The 20257-nt window shown below is 40.1% G+C and overlaps 1 protein-coding gene across 1 annotated transcript; it reads right to left on the bottom strand.

The window, feature by feature from the left end:
* Positions 1–836: 836 nt before the first annotated feature.
* LBR (lamin B receptor) lies at positions 837–17256 on the bottom strand. The gene is made up of 14 exons (XM_035558185.2): positions 17118–17256; positions 12765–12945; positions 11480–11668; positions 10334–10417; positions 9798–9975; positions 8997–9193; positions 8152–8206; positions 6101–6295; positions 4257–4360; positions 3722–3847; positions 3450–3618; positions 2420–2500; positions 2196–2318; positions 837–1069 (listed from the first exon to the last, which is right to left on the bottom strand). The coding sequence occupies exons 2-14, from the start codon at positions 12927–12929 to the stop codon at positions 909–911; spliced, it is 1827 nt and encodes a 608-aa protein (XP_035414078.1). The 5' UTR covers positions 12930–12945; positions 17118–17256; the 3' UTR covers positions 837–908.
* Between the last annotated feature and the right edge of the window lie 3001 nt (positions 17257–20257).

The raw sequence follows: 20257 nt of genomic DNA, 5'->3' as shown, positions 1-20257 counted from the left end.
CTCTTTTCAGTCAAATATGCATCATTGCAACTTTTGCTACCCCTGTGTTTGTTTCTAGATGCAGGATTAGGATTCACTACTCACTTCTTCAGCTCCATCTGCAGCTGAAGTGAGCGCTTGTATCATCTACCTTCAGGAATCTGAACTGGAAGTGTGGCGTCCCTCTAGAGGGGCCAGGGGCCGCTCAGAGTCCCTCTTGGCCCCTGCTGAAGTTGCCTCGAGAATGGTGAGGAAGTATTTGTGCTCTCCTCCTCATTCTGTCCATTCATCCCTTCTACAGGCACTGGTCAGAAGGGGGCATCTGAACCTTCCTGACCAAAAATCCCACTAACAAAAAAGCTAGAAGGGGGAGGAACCACCCAGCTGCGGTGTGCCAACCCCAGGCCAGGGGCCACAGGCAATACCACAAGTGGTGTGGGCCCTTGCAGGGGCTGAATCTTCCACCTGTAGCTCCACTGACGAAAAACAGCCCTGCCTGCTCCTCCAATTCAGGCAAGTAAGTCAGACATCTGAAGTTAGATGGTACAAGTAACACCAAAAAATTAACTGGGTGGAACTTCCATATTTATTGTATTAAGAAAATAATATACTTTACATCACAGTGCTTAATTAATGTAATAAAAAAAGTGTAAACTCAGGATTCTAAATAAAATTTAACTTGAAAAATTAGGGCTCCAAGACTTTTTAAAATTCACAATTTTTTTTTTCTAAATTGAGGTCATAGACAGTCAGTTCACATAACTCACGTATTTAAGATTACTTGCAAATACTTGTTGATGCACTCCATTGTTTGGTCACTTCTGTTTTTTTAAAGCCTAAATAAATTGACCAAGTGCAAAGGTAAGAGGTATATTTTTATTTGCAAAGAAACTTTAGAAGTAATTTGCAAAACAGGTATCTGGAGTGCTCTAGTAAATGTAAGGAAATATGCGGTATGGTACACGCTGACAATACCTTTCCCATGCCAAGCCATACTTTTTCTTACAATGATGTTCATCACGAGCTTCCCGATGAACAAGCAAGCAGATGAAATAAATCACATAGAAATATGGCAAAATGTGATTAAAACCTGCAGAAAAAATGTGAGAAACATCATTTTTAACACATTAAAAATACCAAAAATTTTAGTTATTAACATGTGGTGACATAAACCCATTACGAACTGAAGCATCTTTTACTCGTAGAGTATCAAATATTCAGCAGGATAGTACAAATATTGTGACATATTTACACGTAAATGGGAACACTCCCCTTCCCCTCCCCCCACCCCCAAAATAATAATGCTTAAAATTCAGAGTCTCAAAATCCACCACCTTCACTTTCAATGTCTGTAAAGCTGTCCAATATTTAAGTTCTTTAGCTATCAAACACACAAATGTTAAGCTTCTGCAGCGCTGCGCTACCACATACGAGCCCCCCAGGGATTTCTCTGTTTTGGGGGTAAATAGTAAACTCTACCTTTGCTCAGAGCACACTACTCAATTTCCCTCCCACTCCCCCCATGCAGTTACTGACAGAGGACTCAAGTCCATCATTTTCATGTAGAAATCCTCTTCCAAGATACTGTCTGCAAGTGTATATGCTAATCAGTATTGCCTAATTTCAATTAAAGTCCAAAATCCCTGGAGGTACACTTCAACTCCAGCAGCCTGTCCTTGCTGATGCTCCTGGTCAAGGCCTTAACCACTTGGTCAAAGACCCACTCTTTTGTAACTCCTTATGTCCCAAAGCCTGCAAAAGTTTGACTGTGCCATGAGGTAGAGTAGGTCTGCCTCAGAATATCTGCCACGCTCTTTTTTGTATTTTTATTGAAGGGAAACTCCTTCAGGCAAGTGAGGAGACTAAAGCCATTTTTCTAACTTGAATGAACTTTGCAACTTTTTGGAAACTCTCTATGGAAACACGATAGCACAGCTAGTAGCCTTAAAATGAAAAAGTAAGAATTTGTTAGCAAACAAGCCCCATCATTATTGAATGACAAAGTGTCAGAACTAAGTGTCAAATCTATACTAAGATATAAAGGAGAAGATTCAAGAGAAAATAGGTGTCACATCAACCTTGCAACATAGAAATTTGCCATTCATTTAATTCCAGCTTTTATCATCTCTAATAATTATCACTTTGCATTTCAAAACCAGTCAGATGCCAAAACATAAGCATTTTAGTTAAAATCCACTTTCATTTTAGGAACTTACCACAGGGTAGGGACCATGCTAATGCCATGATGATGTCACCAAGATAATTAGGGTGACGGACAAAACCCCACCAACCTGTAACAAGAAGCCCTTTTCCAGTTGCAGTGGGTATAAATTTCAGATCTGTGAAAAAAAGTATTGTAGTCAATACAACAACTGAAATGTGCACATCAATATTCCAAAGAGAAAAGCAATTGAAGAAATCAAAAAAAAAATGCACTTACAGGCCAATTTGGGATCTGCTGGATTCCTTCGGAAACTATTTTTCTGAGAATTTGCACTACGGAATATGTAATACCCAATACCTGAAAATAAATATTTATTTTGCATGTTTTGTGTTTTCTGTTTCCTGACCTTTAAAAACATTCACATGCCTTCTGTCACTCTTATTACATTGAAATCAGTTACATCTCTGAGGAAAAGACATTCTCCAGTTCTCAGAGCTCTAACAAGCCAGAAATGCTACTGGTAAACTGTGTTCCGTATGCTTTCACAAGTTAATGATCAACTTTTAAGATTTTGTAGGAGTTGTACTTTCGCATCTAGCTTACATTTGTATCTGAAGAGGATCACACACATTAAATGTATACCTTCATTGTCTTTCTGTTTCAATTTTGTCAAGCTCACAATTAACTTTTTCTTTCAAGTTCACTACTTCAATAAAAGGAACAAACTAGAAGGCCACACTGGTGCAAATCTAAGGTCTCCTAAAGACATGAGATCCTTTCTCAAAGTTCTCAAGTTCTCAGCTGGAAGATTATTTCCACTGAGATGAGTGGAAATAACACCTGTCCCTATGGGCATCAGGGAAGGAGATACAAATTATCAAAACAAACAACAGAACCTCTTTTCCCCTAGCTTCAATAAACTGTGGCCAACAGGGTTGTGTTTTTTTTTTTTTTTTAGAAGAATCACTCACAATAGGAAGCAGTACTTTTCCAGATTTGATTTTAAAAGGCAACTACAACACTTTATTCTATGCATTTTAAGTTGCAACTCTATCTAGATTGCATCCATCTGAAAATGTTTCTCGACAGAACAAAGGAGGTGTCCAGATTCTCCTCTATCCTTCGTTTAGTATCATATCACATTCTTTGTTTTAAATAGTAGCCAAACATGTGTCCTCCAACTGTGCTTAACAGAGAAAATATGATTACTGCATCCTAGCTGAAGCTCCCCCACCTTACAACTCAAATTAATAGAGTCAGTACTACATCGTCACTATCAGTAACAATAACATCTACTATAACTTACCATTCAGAATAATAATTGCAGCAGCAACAGGCCAAGAAATTGCAGTAGGATGTCCAACTAAATAGAAGGCCTGCAGACTGTAGACAAATGGAACCCATACCAAATCTCCAAATGCTAGCATGAATCCAAATCCATCATGGGTAATATCCATTGTAGTCAAAACAGCTTCCTAGAAACATGGAGGATGGAATTTAGAATTCACAAAGCCTCGTTATATAAACACTGTAATTAGAAACAGTATCAGTTTAATACAGGGTTGAAGATCTATTTACCTCATTCCAAAGAGCATCTACCACATAAAGAAGCTGAAAGCTGTTCACAAGTATCATTGACAAAGATGGCATACTCTGATTATGTATCTTCATCTCAGCCAAGAGCATCACCAAGTTTATAACAACCTAGTTAAAAAATATATTTTATTACAAATTTTCCTTGTAAAATCAAGTGTTTTTTTCTATTATACTATAGTCCATTTTAATATAGATGGTTTTGACTGATATTTAAGTTTAAAAAAAATAAAAAAAATCTGTTCAGAGACAACAGTTTGTAACTAACCACTTTTGTGAAGCAGTAGCCTCAGCATATGAGTACTTTAAAAAGAAGTTTTCATTTTTCACAAAGCAAAGAAGCATAGGAGTTGTCCTAAAGTAAATAAAAACGGTCATTACAGATTTACCAACATAAAACCATGTAAGTATTTTTCCTGTATTTTTAAGTTTTTTAAGTATTTAAGTATTTTTAAGTAAATATTGTATTCTTAGCACCTATCATGGAAAAAAGTCAAAGTAGCTCAGATTACTGACTCACCCAGCCAATTAATCCTGGACGCAACTCACAGAAGTATTTGAGGTCAAAACTGCCAATACGAGGGTTCAATTCATGTCCAGTAAAGAAGTCATAAACAAAATACCCTGTAGATGAGACACGCTCCTTGTTAGAAATATCAGTCCTTTTATGCATCACTATGTTCCCTATAAGGCACTTGCTACTCTATACTAAAGGACTGTCATTATAAATAAAAAAGCAATATTTTGGCAAAAAATATTTGGGAGTATATGCAAAGTATGAAGCAATGGTTTGTATTTTAAGAGGCCCAGGTAAGAGGCCCTTATTAGAAGGGCTAAACACTTCAGAAGTTACTGTAGTCTTATCTCTCCTTGACTTTATTCCTTGTTTTCAGCCTTATCCTGAAGATCAACCATGATGATCTAAATGCTAAGTTACTCCACTTTTCCTCCTACTTCTTTACTCTTCTCTGCAAACAAGAACTCCTTCAGCCATGACAACAACCCGTGTATCAAGAGATGGACCTGGAAAATATTACCTTAACTCCTAGACACCCTGCACTGAGTTAACAAGTAACAGCCACTGTGCAGAACAGCTACAGGATACTACTGTGCCACTTACAGATTAAAGTGCATTTTTAAAAGAAAAAAATTATCATCATTGCAGTATTTCCTTTCACATACATCTATGTTGCAGTGACAAAATAACCGAAGATGTTTGAATATTTCATTTTAATACATTAAATGTTCTGTCTGTAAATTCCGTATGTCACACTACCACTATTTTTATAAGCAGTTTGTTTAATGCTAATTGACTTCTTCAGACTATCCACTGTCCTACAAAGACATATACATATAATTGGCAATTTCCAGATAGGCAGCTTCATGACTGACTCAAAACAGTCATTTAAAAACTCAGTTTAACTAAGTAGTTACAAGTGTGCAGCAAAACAAAAGTTATCTTTGAAATGCACTGTTATTTCTAGTTCTGTACCTGACTTCCCACTGCCAGAATGTCTTAATGTCTTAACTAAAATGTCTTTTCAGTTTTTCCTTCCATCCCAGTTGTTTCTGGAAAAGTCCCACCAACTGGGGTACTATGAAGATAACTAGATAAGCCTCTTGACAAATACAGAAAAATCAAAAAACAAAACCAAAACTCTTCTGTCATAAGTACAGGACTAGACCAGCCAAGACATTTTTGAGTAAGTGTACCAGTCTGGGCCGATACAGTGTACCAGATTTGGCTGGGATATAATTAGTTGTCTTTAAAGTAACTCCTGTGGTGCCAAGTTTTGGATTTGTGACCAAAACAATGTTGATAACACATTTTAGCTATTGTTGAATTATGCTAATATAGCATCTAGGTTTTCTTTATTTTTTTTCCACTCTGCCCCTCCCAGCACATCGGTTGGACACAGAGAAGAGGCTGGGAGGGAACAAAGCTGGGGACAGGTGACCCAAATTGACCAAAGCAGTATTCCATATAATGGAACATCATGCTCAGAAAAAAAAAAAGGGGGGGGGGGGGGGGAAGTACGGGGGACTTGCCAGAGGTTGCCCTTCTGATTCTCTCGCCCCCCAAATGGGGAGAGTGAGCAAGTGAATGGTGAATGCGTGGTAGTTAGCTGCTTACTGGGGTTTACTCACACCAGTAACCTGCGCAAGATAATCCAACAAAAAATTTTTTTTAAGTGTTTTACAGTATCTGTGTGTGAACAAAAATGCCAACTTGCAACATTAACACTGCATTTGGAAAAAGCAAGAGTCAGTACTACAATAACCTGCCTTAAATCTAACCTTTAATTCTTAAATATGAAACTGTAGCAAATAACTGTAAGGAAATTATCCAAAATATTAACTCACCAGAATTTCCACCTGGTGCTAGGTCTTCCTCAGGTGCTTTCAGGGACCGGATATACAGATAAATGCTCAATCCCATAGAAAAAGCTGCAGCTGATACTGCAAACTGCAGGAAGTGTTCGTACAAATAATGAAGTTCGAATTGAAAATATAATAATATTCCAATAATTGCAGCAGTCAAAACAAAAGCATAAAACCCTAAAGGATGTAGAAGAAAACCATATTAGTGAAGATTAAAAAAAAAAAAAAAAGTTAAGTCATTCTTATTAGAATCTACCCAGTCCAGCCTGTCTGCATATTTACTTCCAAGATTTAAGTGTTTACCTATATTCCAATAATGTGTTACATAGCCCATGCTCCTCCTGGGGCACAGCAGTGTACCTAAGAGATTCTGTGTCCTGAAATTCCCTGTGCTCTTTATCAACAAGGCAGGAACACTTTGAGCACTCCTTGATTTTTACAACATAGGATACAATTTCAAATTCTAGTGTAACAATGGACTGTGCCTCTACTACTGGGTAATGACAGCAGGTCACAAAAATCTTATCTTTGGGACAGCTCAAGAAAACCACTTTTTCTTCAAGTATTTATCTTCATACATGCCTTGATACAGTAATTAAAGTATTAAAGTAACTGTCAAGTCAGAAATTGAACACAAACAATTTGTGCTTTGAGAATACAAAATCACGGGCAGTAGCAGAATAATGTCCAAATGTAAGGAAGCGGCTGTACACAGCAATCCCATAAGTACTGCCTAAGGACACTCTTAAAGAATAATAGAATGGCTCCAGTTGGAAGGGCCCTCCAAGGACAACTTGTCCAACCCACCTGCTGCTCGAGCAGGGCCATACAGAGCAGGTTGCCCAGGATGATATTCAGATAACTTCTGATTATGCCCAAGCATAGATTCTACCACCTCTCTGGGAAACCTGTGTCAGTGCTCAGTCACCCTCGCAGTACAGAAGTACTTCCTGATGTTCAAATGAAACACCCCATGTTTCAGTTTGTGACCACCGTGTCTTGTCCTGTCCCCAGTCACTTTCCTTTCTTCAAGGAGACTTTCAAAGTTGCTTTGAGAATTAGCGGTTGAAGCAGCAAGAAGATTTTTGGAACCATCCAAATAAAGTAGCTTCTATACTATGAAGTGGAAAAAAAAAAGGCAGGACTATATCCCTACCACAAACAGAAGCCGAAAAAAAACCACACTAAAGTTTTGAGGCAACCTAAATAACCCACTTCTTCAGGATGTAGTTTATTCCTGCTTCTGTGGTTTGTAGCCCTGTTCCATCTTAAAACGAGACTTAAAAATGGTGCATCTTACAAGATTATGACAAAACACCACCGAACTTATTAATGTAATGTTTTAATTCCTTTACCAACAGGCAGTGTCTTTGAACTGACTATTGATCAAATAGGTGGTCTGGAACACCTGGTGAGGCATCAAACTACACTTTTCTCTTTAAGCCAGGAAAAGCAGGACTGCTCAAGGGTGTTAAACCATACTCTAAACTTAGGTGAGAAACTTGCCTGAAAAATAGGAAGTGAAATCATAGCTGAATAAAGACTCAGAACTGTTCTTTGACAGGCAAGAAGAACATCCTAAATCAACTACAACATACTTTTTACTAGTCTGTAAATGAGAGACATCCAAAAAGATGATTTAAGACACATAGGATAACATCTCTTCAGATCACTCCTGAACATCTCCTTTGGAGTAACAGTCCTTGTTACACGAGCATTACTAAAAATCCGATAGGCAACTGCCCGTTTAGCAATTACGTGATGAATACGACAAGTGTCACCAACCACAACTGGATGGTAAACCAGATGCCCTGTATAATCTAATGCCTTGCTCTTGTGGCAGTTAGTTTCTTCATTATTAACCCTCCTGCTCCAAGAAAAGCCTCCTCACGTTTCATGATACATTTACGACAGATATCTAGTGTAACTATAGAGTGCATCTTTCTTCATTTGTTATCTTTAATTTGCGGTACTGAGCACTACAAATCAGGTAGGGGGTTCAAATTTCAGAATGAGCAATTACCACATCTTACCATTTATCCTGTACTGCAGCTTTGTTCCATTTGAAAGAGGTAGGCCTTCCACAACCTAGGAAGGACAAAATACTAATGTTTCAACAAAATACTTTGAGAGCACTGGAAAGGGAAGGACAATCATGGACATCTCCATCATCACCACCATAAATCAAGTTAACTAGCTGGACTTATTCAAATCTGAAGACCATGCACTGTTTTTAAAAGCACACTTTGGATATCAAAATAAAAAGGGTAACAGTTTCAAATTAAAAAAAAAATCTTATTCCTAGCATCAAGAAAACAGAACAGCAGCTCCACTCATTTTAAACAGGTGTACCAACAGAACAATTTGACACACTGATCTATTTATTCTAGTATTCTTTCAGAACCTGGCAATATCCCTCAAGTCACAAGAAGACTGTAATAGACCATTTGCCTGATTAATATGGCTAGAATAGTTAATATGATCTTCCATGCTTTAGAAAGTAATCTTAATTTCTGGGAAGTTCTTTTCTACTGGGTATCAGTAACTGAAACTGGGTATCAAACAGTCTTCAGGTTTAAAAGTCAGATACCTGGAATTCTTCTAGAATTCTGCTACGTAAATTTTATCCATGCTTTGAATTGCTATGTAATGCTTTCTGCCTCTTCCACTACAGAACTATGAAATGCACAGCCATTAAATTCTTAACAAACTGTGTTCTTTTAAGCTTACAGAAATCAGCAGTAGCTATCTGTCAGCTTAATACGAAAAAGAAATTAATTTGCTTTCAGAAATCACTGCATTATGAACGTGCCTCATCTTTCAGCCTAACTCACAAATCAACTATCCATAAAGGCGCAGCTGCTACTGAATAGCTTACCTTTCCAATTGGCAGTGAGTAGAACAGAGCTTGAAGGAAAAACCACAGAAGAAAGACACCAAACACCCTAGCTTCCCAGAGACTTTCAAGTGCTGGCATAGGAGGAGGGAAGTTCATAACGCTGGGGTCATCTTGTTCACACATCAACAGCAAGTAGAATACAGTAGCAGGTAGGAAAAATATCAGCATGAAGGTCCCTGTAAACAGACATCACCCAATATTAGAAGATAAGCATGGGAAAATTAAAAACTACTTTCAATCCCACTAATAAAGCTTCATACTAACATTAGTAGCAAAGAAGAAATCATTATCTATCCCTGCAACAAGACAGCAGCAATCCCTCAATCACATAACAGGATACAGAGACATTCCTCTCACTCCCACAGGGGGATCATATAACCAAACCAAAGGATTGCATCCATTACATCCGTGTAAAACTGTCAAAACAACAACAAAAAGAAGTATAAAGAATCAAGAATCAAACTATCAGGTTTGAAGCACTTAGCTTTAAAAATGTAAAAAAACTTTGCTAGTTACTTCCAGATAAGATTTTTAAAATATTCAAATCTCACTGTGCAGGGGAAGGGTCAAAATCTCCACGACATTTCACAAGAGAACCATACGTTACAGCATTTCTTTGACTATTACCAACATCACTCTAGACTGCCACTGAAGCACTGTCATATGATTCTGGAGTCTGCAACTAGGGCCCAGAAACAGGAAAAACAGTCCTTCATAGGACAGTATGGTCAGTAACTAAAAAATGTAAAGTTCAACTATTACTAAAATTTGCACACATACCAAATCTTCCACCAAACTCCAGCTCTTTTGTTTTTGATGATACTTTCTCAGTAGTTTTTATTGTCTCAAAAACCTTTTTCTCTGAATATATCTCTTCTCTTTTCTTTTCTTCTTTTCTTGGACGCAAGCTGTACTGATCGAGCACACGCTCTATTTCCAGGTCTGGTTTCAATTTTTGCTGATAATGAATGAAAAGAATTTACTAAAACAAACTAGTTATTTTATCTTAATTTACTCAGGACATTATTCATTGTAACACAACAATATACAATGTATTCTACTTCGACACAGTACTTCTACATTTTAAATGAAGAATCCACTAAACCCACTATCACTGTGATCATGTAAGTCACAAATATTCAGCAGCAGTTCCATTATGGGTCATCCATTCCCACCCTCTTCGCTTCTGGTCTAACCATTAGTTATTCTGCTCTGTGCATTAGCTAACCATCAGGAATAAAGAACTGATTTGACTGAAAAATTCACTTTCTACAGACAAACATTAAAACATAAAATAACGTTCTCTGCGGTTTTACCTCCAAGATTTTGCTGGACGTGTCATTTCTCTCTGTGCTGTCAGGTTCACCATTGTACCTCCTGGTGTTGTTCTCACTTGGTTTCTGGTTAAAAGAAATACAGTTTTAGCTTTCTGAAAATTTTATCTCCATTAAATACAAGTATAAAATGAACAATTAAGGACACTAAGGATCTAGTTCGTTTCAACTGAAACTGCTCTGGTTTTCTCCACATGAAAACAAGCAGGTTCAACACCCTAAGCAAACAGTTTCAGCTCACAAAGAAGGGAAGGAAAGCCATTTAAAAAAAGGAAAAGGTTGCTATGCTTTTTTTTTTTTTAATTAAGAGTGGAATTAAGAGAGAACTTGGAAACTCTATTCTATTTTTAACTCATCAGTAGGAAGTGCCAAGTACAGAATACATGCATATTTAGTAATATTATTAAAACAGAGGAAATTTCAGAGTCCTGTAAATGGCAGTGCTATGCAGGAGTGTGAAAGTTCGGTTTTCTATTAAACAACCTTCTGAGAAATTCTCTTCCAAAAACACTCTAGTCTATACAACTGTGGGAAGACAACTCATTGCTTTGTTTTATTTTAACGTAAGCTTTGTAGAAAAGGACCAGGTCATTCCAGTCATAAAAAAACAGCAAATTAATCCTACTTCTCAATTAAAAGCCAGAAGAACAACAATATTTTAATCTTTTTGTCCAAAGTAAAGTGTAACCGCTGGCTACAAGCTACTTAAAATGAACACATGGTGTGTTTAATTTAAAGTGGTTTGGTTTAGTTTAAGCCCAACTAAAACTAAGATCTATTTTCAATAGCAAATAGCAAAGGTAATTTCCTGTTCTAGGGACTGCATCTCAGACAAGTATTCACGTGAAGACATCTTAAGAGTACTTGGGGCAGAAGAAACACTGTTTACAGTTCCACCAAATTCACACAGAACATTTCAATGATTTCTTCACAACTTGGCAAGCTAGAAAGCCTATTTGCTAAGTAGTAAGGCATTTCTACGATACATTTTTGCAGCTAATTATGTTGCTCAGGAAACATGAAGTACACCTGGCTCTTACAGTAATAAACCCAGTATACATAAAAATGTGTTTGGGGGAAAAAAAGGTGACGCTGCAACCAAGAACAAACAAGCAAGCAAAACAATACCAGTAGAGCTAAATTGGTTTCCTGAATAATTTTCTTTTTGTCATCTTTATGTTCTCTGCTTTGAGAAGAAGAACGACGTCTGCCTTTTGCTGGCCGACCGGGAGATCTAGATCGAGATCTGCTAGTACTTCTTCTGGAAGGAGAACTCGAAGAAGACTGGCTTTTCCTGTGCTTGAATGATGATTGGGACTAACAGAAAGAGGGGAAGAAAGCAAAATCTTGTCTTAGACATTCCAAAGAATAGCTTTAGAAGCATTGTTTTTTGTGATGACGACTCTGGCATATAGTTTTACAGAACTGTCTTTTTATTTTTTTAACTGATACTGTATAACGGTGTTAAGAAAGAGTAATTACAGCACACTCATTTTGCTGGTAATATCTAAATAATCCTGTCCCAAGTCCAACTGCTGACAATTCCTGTCAAAGCTACAGAAATCAGGACATAATCTATAAATGTGAACACCAAACTCATAAGCCTACTATCCACCTAAGCTTTTGCATATGACTTCTATTAAGGCTACCATTTCATTTACTTGGCTTTATTAATACATTTGCCATGTGAAGATGCAATGATCTGCATAATGCAACACAACTCAAATGTAAAAAAAATTAAGTCACCTAAAAATCATTAAATTAGATATGGAAACTGATTCCATAAAGTTTTCCCCACAGGTATACATTTTAATTTCTCAGTGGAGTCTGCAATTCTGATTTTCCCATATAACATTTACACAATACAACTTTCATACGGCACAAATGCTTTATGACAAAGGAAGGTACTTTCTCAGTTAGAGTTTGCTAACCTGCAAACAAAGTAAACAAGTTAAAAAGTCTCAAAGCAATGAACAACTTCTAGCTCAAGCCCGAAACATTTTGTCCAACAAGAAGCCAGTCACTCACATACACTGCCACTAGAAGGTAAAAGTATAGTTCACATAAATTAATATCAAGACTCTAATTATTGGCTAAGATACCTGCAAACAATTTTTTATAAACAATCACTCTATTATAGAGTTCCTGAAGGACCAGACATTTTTTCACCCCAGAAGTGTCACTGCTTTTACAACATAAAGAAAACAATCATGCTTCTTTAAAAACATGGACAGCATGCTGAACTTGAGACGTCCCATAACAAAGAACTATTGTTTAGCACCAATTCCTTGGAGACAGTTAACGGAAATTTGCAAAACGACTATCCAATCGTAAGTTGTATTCTTATCTACATCACAAAAATCAGTATAATCTTCCATTAGAAATACCGTTATTTCTATGAAGGCATACTCACCTTTATATCACTTTCTTTCAAAGCAAGTTCAGTCCCATCTTTGTACTTAACAGTATAAAGATGAGTAACATCATCGTAATTAGTCACTTGTACTTCATAATACAGGACACTTCCTGGCCAACGACCCATCACCACCTCGCCATCGGCAAACCTCCGGTTCGGCATTTTCCAAACGCAATTCCTAGAAAATAAGTAATTTAATAGTTATAACGTCTAAATATTAGGCTTATTTTTTCCCCTACTGTCTCTCCACATCATTTAGGCTGGAACAGAGAAGCTTTAAAGTAAACAACTCTTCACCTTAAATATGCAAAATCTTCCTGATTAAAAAAAGTGATGCATTTCCCAAATACTAGACAGAAGAAATAGGTTTAAAAGAGAGCAAAGACTGTAGTTAGATGCTAGGAAAAATGTTCCAAATGCATTAATAGTACATCTAGATAATTCTTCTATATCATCTCCATCAAAGACCATCAAAAGCAGGCTATATATTTGACCCAGTACATATATGTAGCTGGTTCTATCTAGAGGGGGGAAAAAAAGTAAATGAGATGACATCTAAATGTCCTCCAACCCTCTTTTTCTGTGGTTCTAAAGAATTACATATGCATTCATCCCTAAATGCGAAAATAACATGTTCCCAGTCTATTCCATACACATTACTTGCCCAGGTTGTCCAGAGAAGTTGTGGATGCCCTATCCCTGCAAGTTTTCAAGGCTGGTTCGTTGGGGCTTTGGACAATCTGGTCCAGTGGAAAGTATTCCTACCCACAGCAGCGGGGTTGGAATTAGAGGATCTCTACGGGGACCTTCCAACCCAAACCATTTTATGATTCTGTGATTAGCTACGTTACTTATGCCCTTCAATTTGTTATGCCAAACATTCAAAAGCTAGGGAACACCAGAATTCTGGCTCCTATCTGGATTGAACATTTTCTCTTTTCCACCTATTTCATCCCTGTCTGCACCATAAGGTTTTTACTTGATTTTAGCAGAATATGGCTTAACTGACTACCACCCTTGGTCCCCTATGCTGGGGTACTGAGAAAACTGTAACTTGAAATCATGCTTTTAAATATAAAGCCCTGTGAAATACTTTGAAAAGTTCCTGATATTAAGCCGTTGCCATCTAAAAATAAGTAACTATACTAACAGATATTCTTATTACTTGAAATTCTGACTCAGGTCTCAACATACAGAGTGAGGGTATCTTACAAATCTAGAGTAAAATACACACAAACTTACATGCTATCACCATGTGTATAAAGTACATGCGTATAATGAACTTTGCAACTTGAAATAGGAAAAAAAAATCAGCAAAAGTTTCTGTTTCAAAGCATTTTTTAAATCTCGTTTGCTATGTGAAGCCCCACAAAACATTTGGAAAACAAATATTGAACTAGATACTGATTCATTACACATTAACTAACCTGCAGCAAAAAATCAGGTTCTTTGGCAAACCATCATAACGCTCTGGGGGACAGAGCTAAAGAAGGCTGTTCAATCAGCTTTAATTTTGGCACTGCCTGACGCTGCTGCTGTTGGTACATTTTATACCTGTGTAGGTCTCCAAGTCAGAAAGAAGAAAACAAAGACTCAGCAGAATTGCCTCATTTCTTGCTAATATCATGAATTGCTTCAGAACAGAAATAGCTGACCATCCCCTTTGCTGTATAATATTTCAAGAAGTTAAGACAGTAAGTTTTATCAGTTAATTTCACTGCTACTTGCCAATTAGTAAAATTGGCACCTCCACAAACTTAAGAGGTCTAGTCCATGTTTGTAGGCACACGCTCTCCCAGCTCATCTGATTTCTACCAACAGTTTCTTGCCACAGTCTCTTGTTACTTTCTTACTCTTCCTGAATTTCAATTCATTCAACCCTGTTTCTTTCCAGAGTTTAACCCCCTCAAACTGCATACCCTTGTTTCTTACCACTTCATGAAATAATTTCTCTACTTTCATTTCAAATTCTTTTCATTCTCTCCCTGCTCCCGTTTAATTCCCTGGGGTTTTACTGCCTTTTCTGCCCTTGTTCACTTAAGTGGTTGCAGTTCCTCATCACCACCTTTGGGCTCAAGATTTGATCTCAACGTCACATCTGTTTCTGTGTCCAGTTCTCTTAGCCAAAAGCCAAATCTCTCTCTAAGAGATTTGTGTCTACTACTGCTCTTCCCCCAGTCTTTTTCACAGTTACAGCTTCCTCCTCCTCTTCCAAACATAATTGAAGTTCTAGTCCTGTATACCAAGTCCAGGCATGGATTTCACCAGATGTCCTAACCTGATCTATGCCTTAAAATTTATACTTAAAATTGGTTCTTAAAAATTTTTATCAAATCACTTAAAAAATTAGATACATTTTTATAGGGATAACAAAATACAACTCTCTGCCAAACTTCAAAGCTCAGCGTTTTAGTAGACAGACTGAAGAAAAGGAAACCTTATTTAATTCTTTTTACAAGGCAGTAAGACCTTTTCCTCCTCCAAACTTGCACTCAAATGGAGCTGAAGTTGACTTTGAGAAGTTAGGAAATGTGGTTGAAGCAGAAGAATCTGAAAAAAATGTTATGTTATTCAGCCTAAGGTAGAGAGCAGTGATACAAGATTCCAGATTGGTAAGTAAGTCTAAGCAAGTAACGACTTTTTTTCTGATTTGAAAGTAACAAAGAGTATTAATAATGGAAAGTTTGTTTCTTCCATTTTTTTTCTTTAAATATTAAAGCTTCATGATGATGCCAAACCTTAAACACTAAAAAAAATAAGCATTACTTGTTACCATGTCAAAAATTACCACCTCCTGCACCAGTGCACCCACTGCGAGGGAGTTTTGCAATCCTCATTCTACATATCCCACTTCAAAAACCTACATCATTTAAAGGCAGCTTTCATCTCTTCAGATAACAAAAATCATTACTGGCAAGCCTTCAACTGTTCAGATAATAAAAATCAGTACTGGCATAAAAAAAAAAAGATAGGATGCCTTAAAAACAAAACAACAAAAAAAATCCTGCATTTTAGAAGTTAATTTTGAATTTAGCACTCTTTCAAGCTCAACACATGTTCCTGATAATTTTCAGTGTATCAGAAGGCATCAGCCTACTGTTCACTATGGTCCTATGCAAACCTTTTATTTAACTCAAAGGGCTTCAATATATACATATACCGAAGTTACCTCCAAAGACAAATTATTTCATACAGCAAACGCTGCACTGTATAGATACCCGATCACGAGTAGCCTCAATTACTCCTAGAATGAAATTAGTGTTTTTGTTGTTGTTTTTTTTTGAATAATTATGAACTTCCTTAAGGAACTCAGGATCTAAGGAAATGGCTCAAAAGGATTTTGTATCCTCTGCCAAGCCAATTAATGCAGAAATGTCTGGAACCTAAATTTGGTCAAGAAGAAAATAACTACTGACTGAACCATGAACTAAACAGTTACAGAAACATACTGCCCCATGAATCCATTTCTGGTCTTTCTTAACGACCCTCCCACTAGATATGTAGAAAGGTATTTCAGTGCAGAAGAAGATTTGTAGTAAGAGCTTGTAGTCCCTAGAAGATCACACCACACCAGGTGCTGTGTTTTGAGAAATTAAAAAAGAAAATAATAGAGGGGTTTCCTCTTGGAAGAGCTGTGGAAAGTTCATATATAGCCAGTGATTCTACGTATTAATTGTGACATCCCAACGCTGGTGGATAACATCGCGTATGTCAGAAGAGGGAAAGTCGCTGCTGAACTCGACAAAGAGATTGAACGGCTAAAAACCAGTCATTTCCCACAAAGCCAGCCCTGGGCAGGGAAACCCGGTCTCAGAGCCGTGCTTTTCCCCGACGACGCTGACAGCGGAGAGGGAAAGCGCCTGAACCCCAAGCGCCCAGGGGCGGCCGCGAACCACCGCGGCAGGGTGCATGCCCCGGCGGCGCGCTGTTGACAGGAAGGCGCCCACATGCCGGAGGCGGCGGAGGCCCGGCCCCCAGGCCCCGCCGGGCGGCCCCGCCCGCACCGCGAGCCCGGGCCTGGCGCGGGGCCTCCGCCGCGGGGGAAGGGAGGGGCCGGGCCGCGCCGCGCCAGGCCGCCCCTCGGCGCCCCCCCACGAGGGACGGGAGGCCGCGACCTTCCGCCGCGCCGCCCCCGGAGCCGAGAGGCGCTCCGGCGGCACGGACATAGCGGGGAGCGCTGCCCGGGCCCGCGGCGGAGCAGGGCGGCGCAGCAGGGCCCGCGAGGCCTCCCCGCGGCCGCGGCCCCACGCCGGCGCAGAGAGGCGGCGGCGGCGATTGGCCGGAGCGCTGCCCTCGGGAAGGCCGCCGAGGGGCTGTGCCCCGCCCCGCGCCGCGCCGCCGAGCCCTTACCTGGCGGCCGCCCGCAGCGGGCCGGGCGGGACGGGACGTGCCTCCGCGGAGCAGCGCGACCGGGCCCCGAGCGCGGCGCTCCTCAGCCGCGGTAACGACGGTTAGGGCCGCGCAACGGTCCGGCCTCCGGCCACGCCCCCTTCCCGGCGCCAAGCGCGCCGATTGGCCGGGACGCGCGGTTTGAATCGTGGGGGGCCCCTCGCCATTGGCTGCCGCGCCATGGCGCGGTGGGCCCGGCGGGGAGTGGGGGAGGGAGGGAGGTGAGCGCGGCGCCGCTGCCGCGCGAGGAGCGCCGCCCCATCACGGCGGGCTGCTGACGGGGGGGGGGGAGGAGGGGCAGAGCGCGCCCGCCTCAGGCCGCCTGCGCAGCGCGGCTGTGCCGCCTACCCGTAAACAGAAAGGGGCGAGGGCGGCCGGAGCGGGAGCCTTCCCCGTCCGGCGTGCCCGGGGCCGAGCCGTAGTGAAACGCAGGGTCGCCCTTTAAACGAAGAGAGAAAATTTAGAAATAAAAAGGAAAAAAAAAAAAGTGCGGAGGGGGGACGGGACGGCGGCAAAACAGCGGAGTGCGATTACACCGTCCTTTTGACGCAATCTTTCTAGAAAGGTCACTTAAGTCTCTGGCGTGTTTTGAAATCAGGAAATTTAAAGCGGTGTTTTTGAGCACAAATAGGCTGTGAAAAAGTTAACGAGTTGTCGCATGCAATGAGTTTTAAAATGATTGCTCTGAAGTGTTTGGTTCATGGGAAGACATCAAGTCCTTTAATAACACAATACAGACGTTTGTACCAAGTTTATGGACCTTCTAAGTTGTTTAAATTCTAGTGCAGGCTGACAAGTCATAGTATAGCCTGAAAAATCCCAGGTACAGGCAGATCCCAAAAGGACAAGACCACCGTTTTGCAATATAGGAGACTGGCAACGCTACACAAAAACAACAAAATTCTCAGATTAAACAACAACAACCAAACCAAAACCTAAAAAGCCACACACCCATAACCATAAATAGGACCTTTAGTAACCATAAACTAGTTTTAAACTGAGATTTCTTATTTGCTCGCTTTTATTTGTGAGTTAATTGCACTTTTTTTAAAAAAGGTTCACTTTAAAAAAAAAAAAAAGGTTTCTAGCTATCATGTTTGAATTAGGAATATGACAAGTTTTTCATCTATGTAAATGAATGCAAAAAGTGGGCCTTCATATATGAACTATTAAAAAATTGTCTTACCATTTATTCTGCCTGATTTGGCCTTGAACTTTTAAATTTTCATAGAATCATATAATATTCTGAGTTGGAAGGAACCCACGAGGATCATCAAGTCCAACTGCTGGCTCCATGCAGCACCACCAAAAAATCAAACCATATGCCTGACAGCATTGCCTAAACACTTAATGAACTCCGTTAGGCTCGGTGCCGTGACTGCTGCCCTGGGGATCCTGTTCCAGGGCCTGATCACCCTCTTGGTGAATAACCTCTTCCTAACACCCAGCTTGACCCTCCACTGTCCCAGCTCCATGCTGTTCCCCCAAGTACTGGCGTTGTCACCAGAGAAAGGAGCTCAGCACCTGCCACTTCACTCCCCCTCATGAAGAAACTGTAGGCCATGAGAAACTTCAGCAAGCTTCAGCACCATGAGAACGCCCCCTCAGTCTTGTCTTCTCTAGCCCAAACAAACCAAGAAACTTCAGCCACTCCTCATACATCTTGCCTTCTACACCTTCCACCACATTTGTAGCCCTCCTTCGGACATTCTCTAGTAGTTTTATGTCCTTCTTGTACTGCGGTGCCCCAAATTGCACAGTACTCGAGGCGAGGCTGCACCAGCGTGATGCAGAGGGGCCAATCTCTTCCCTCAACAGGCTAGCAATGCCATGCTTGATGCACCCCAGGGTATGGTTGACCCTTTTGGCTGCCAGGGCACACTGCTGACTCAGTCAATGTGCGGTCAACCAGAACCCCCAGATCCCTTTCCACAGAGCTGCTCCCCAGCCTCTTGTCCTCCAGTCTGTATGTACAGCCAGGGTTGTCTAGTCCCAGGTGCAGATTCTAGCATGTGTCCTTGTTAAACTTCATATTGTTGGTGATTGCCTAGCTCTCTAATTTGTCAAGATCTCTCTGCAAGGCTTCTCTACCCTCAAGGGAGTCAACAGCTTCTCCCAATTTAGTGTCGTCCACAAACTTACTTAGTATACCTTCAAGTCCTACATCCAAGTCATTTGTGAAAACATGAATGGGAACTGGCCCTAAAATGGAAGCCTGCAGTACTCCACTAGTGACTGGTCACCAGCCTGATGTAATCTATCGAGCCAAAACCATCAGCTAGTTGTTCACCCATTGTTTTACGTGTTTATCTAGCTGTATGGTGAGCATTTTGTCCAGAAGGCTACTGTGGAGAAACAGTATCAAAAGCTTTACTGAAATCCAAAAAGATCACAACTGGCTTCCCTTGGTCAACCAGGTGGGTGACCTTGTCAAAAAAGGAGATCAACTTCATGAAACAGGACTTTCCCTTAGTGACCCCATGCTGGCTGTGACTGATGACCCCATTGACTTTCAGGTGTTTTTCAGTAGCTTCCAGAATAATCTTCTCCATAATTTTACCAGGCACTGAAGTGAGACTGTCAGGCCTGTAATTACCAGGGTCTTCTGTCTTGCTCTTCATGGAAATTGGAACGTTTGCCAGCTTCCAGTCAACTGGCACCTCTCTAGATTTCCAAGACCACTGAAAAATAATTGAGAGAGGTCTCACGATGACATCAGCCAGCTCTCTGTGTATCCTGGGATGAAGCCCACCAGGTCCCATCAACTCATATGCATCCAGCTGGAGCAGCCAATCCCACGCAAGTCTAGGGTTGGTAGGGAACTTCTCATTACCACAGTCACAGTCCCGCAACTCAGGGCTCCAGGGGTCCCAGAGTCCATCATCAATGTTGAAGACAGAGGTGAAGAAGGCATTAAACATCTCTGCTTTGTCTACATCCCTATTTGTGATCTTATTTTCCCTGGAACTATATATTTACTTTGTATCCCTCCTTTTTAAAACAAATAAACAAACAAAGGTTGTATTTTCATAGGCATTCATGTCATTTTTCATTATATAATGAAATAAAAGACATTTAAGTGAGATTAATGGTTTGATAAA

This window comes from Cygnus atratus, chromosome 3, assembly GCF_013377495.2.
Source record: "Cygnus atratus isolate AKBS03 ecotype Queensland, Australia chromosome 3, CAtr_DNAZoo_HiC_assembly, whole genome shotgun sequence".
In the NCBI taxonomy this organism is placed as follows: Eukaryota; Metazoa; Chordata; class Aves; order Anseriformes; family Anatidae; genus Cygnus; species Cygnus atratus.
This window is presented reverse-complemented; position numbering and strand designations above follow the sequence as displayed.

Coding starts and splice junctions, on each gene's coding strand:
- LBR (XM_035558185.2), bottom strand. CDS start 12,929: ATGCCGAACCGGAGGTTTGCCGATGGCGAGGTGGTGATGGGTCGTTGG. Junction 6,296..8,151: donor GCTGCAGTACAGGATAAATG/GTAAGATGTGGT, acceptor TACATCCTTTAG/GGTTTTATGCTTTTGTTTTG. Junction 3,619..3,721: donor TAGATGCTCTTTGGAATGAG/GTAAATAGATCT, acceptor CCATGTTTCTAG/GAAGCTGTTTTGACTACAAT.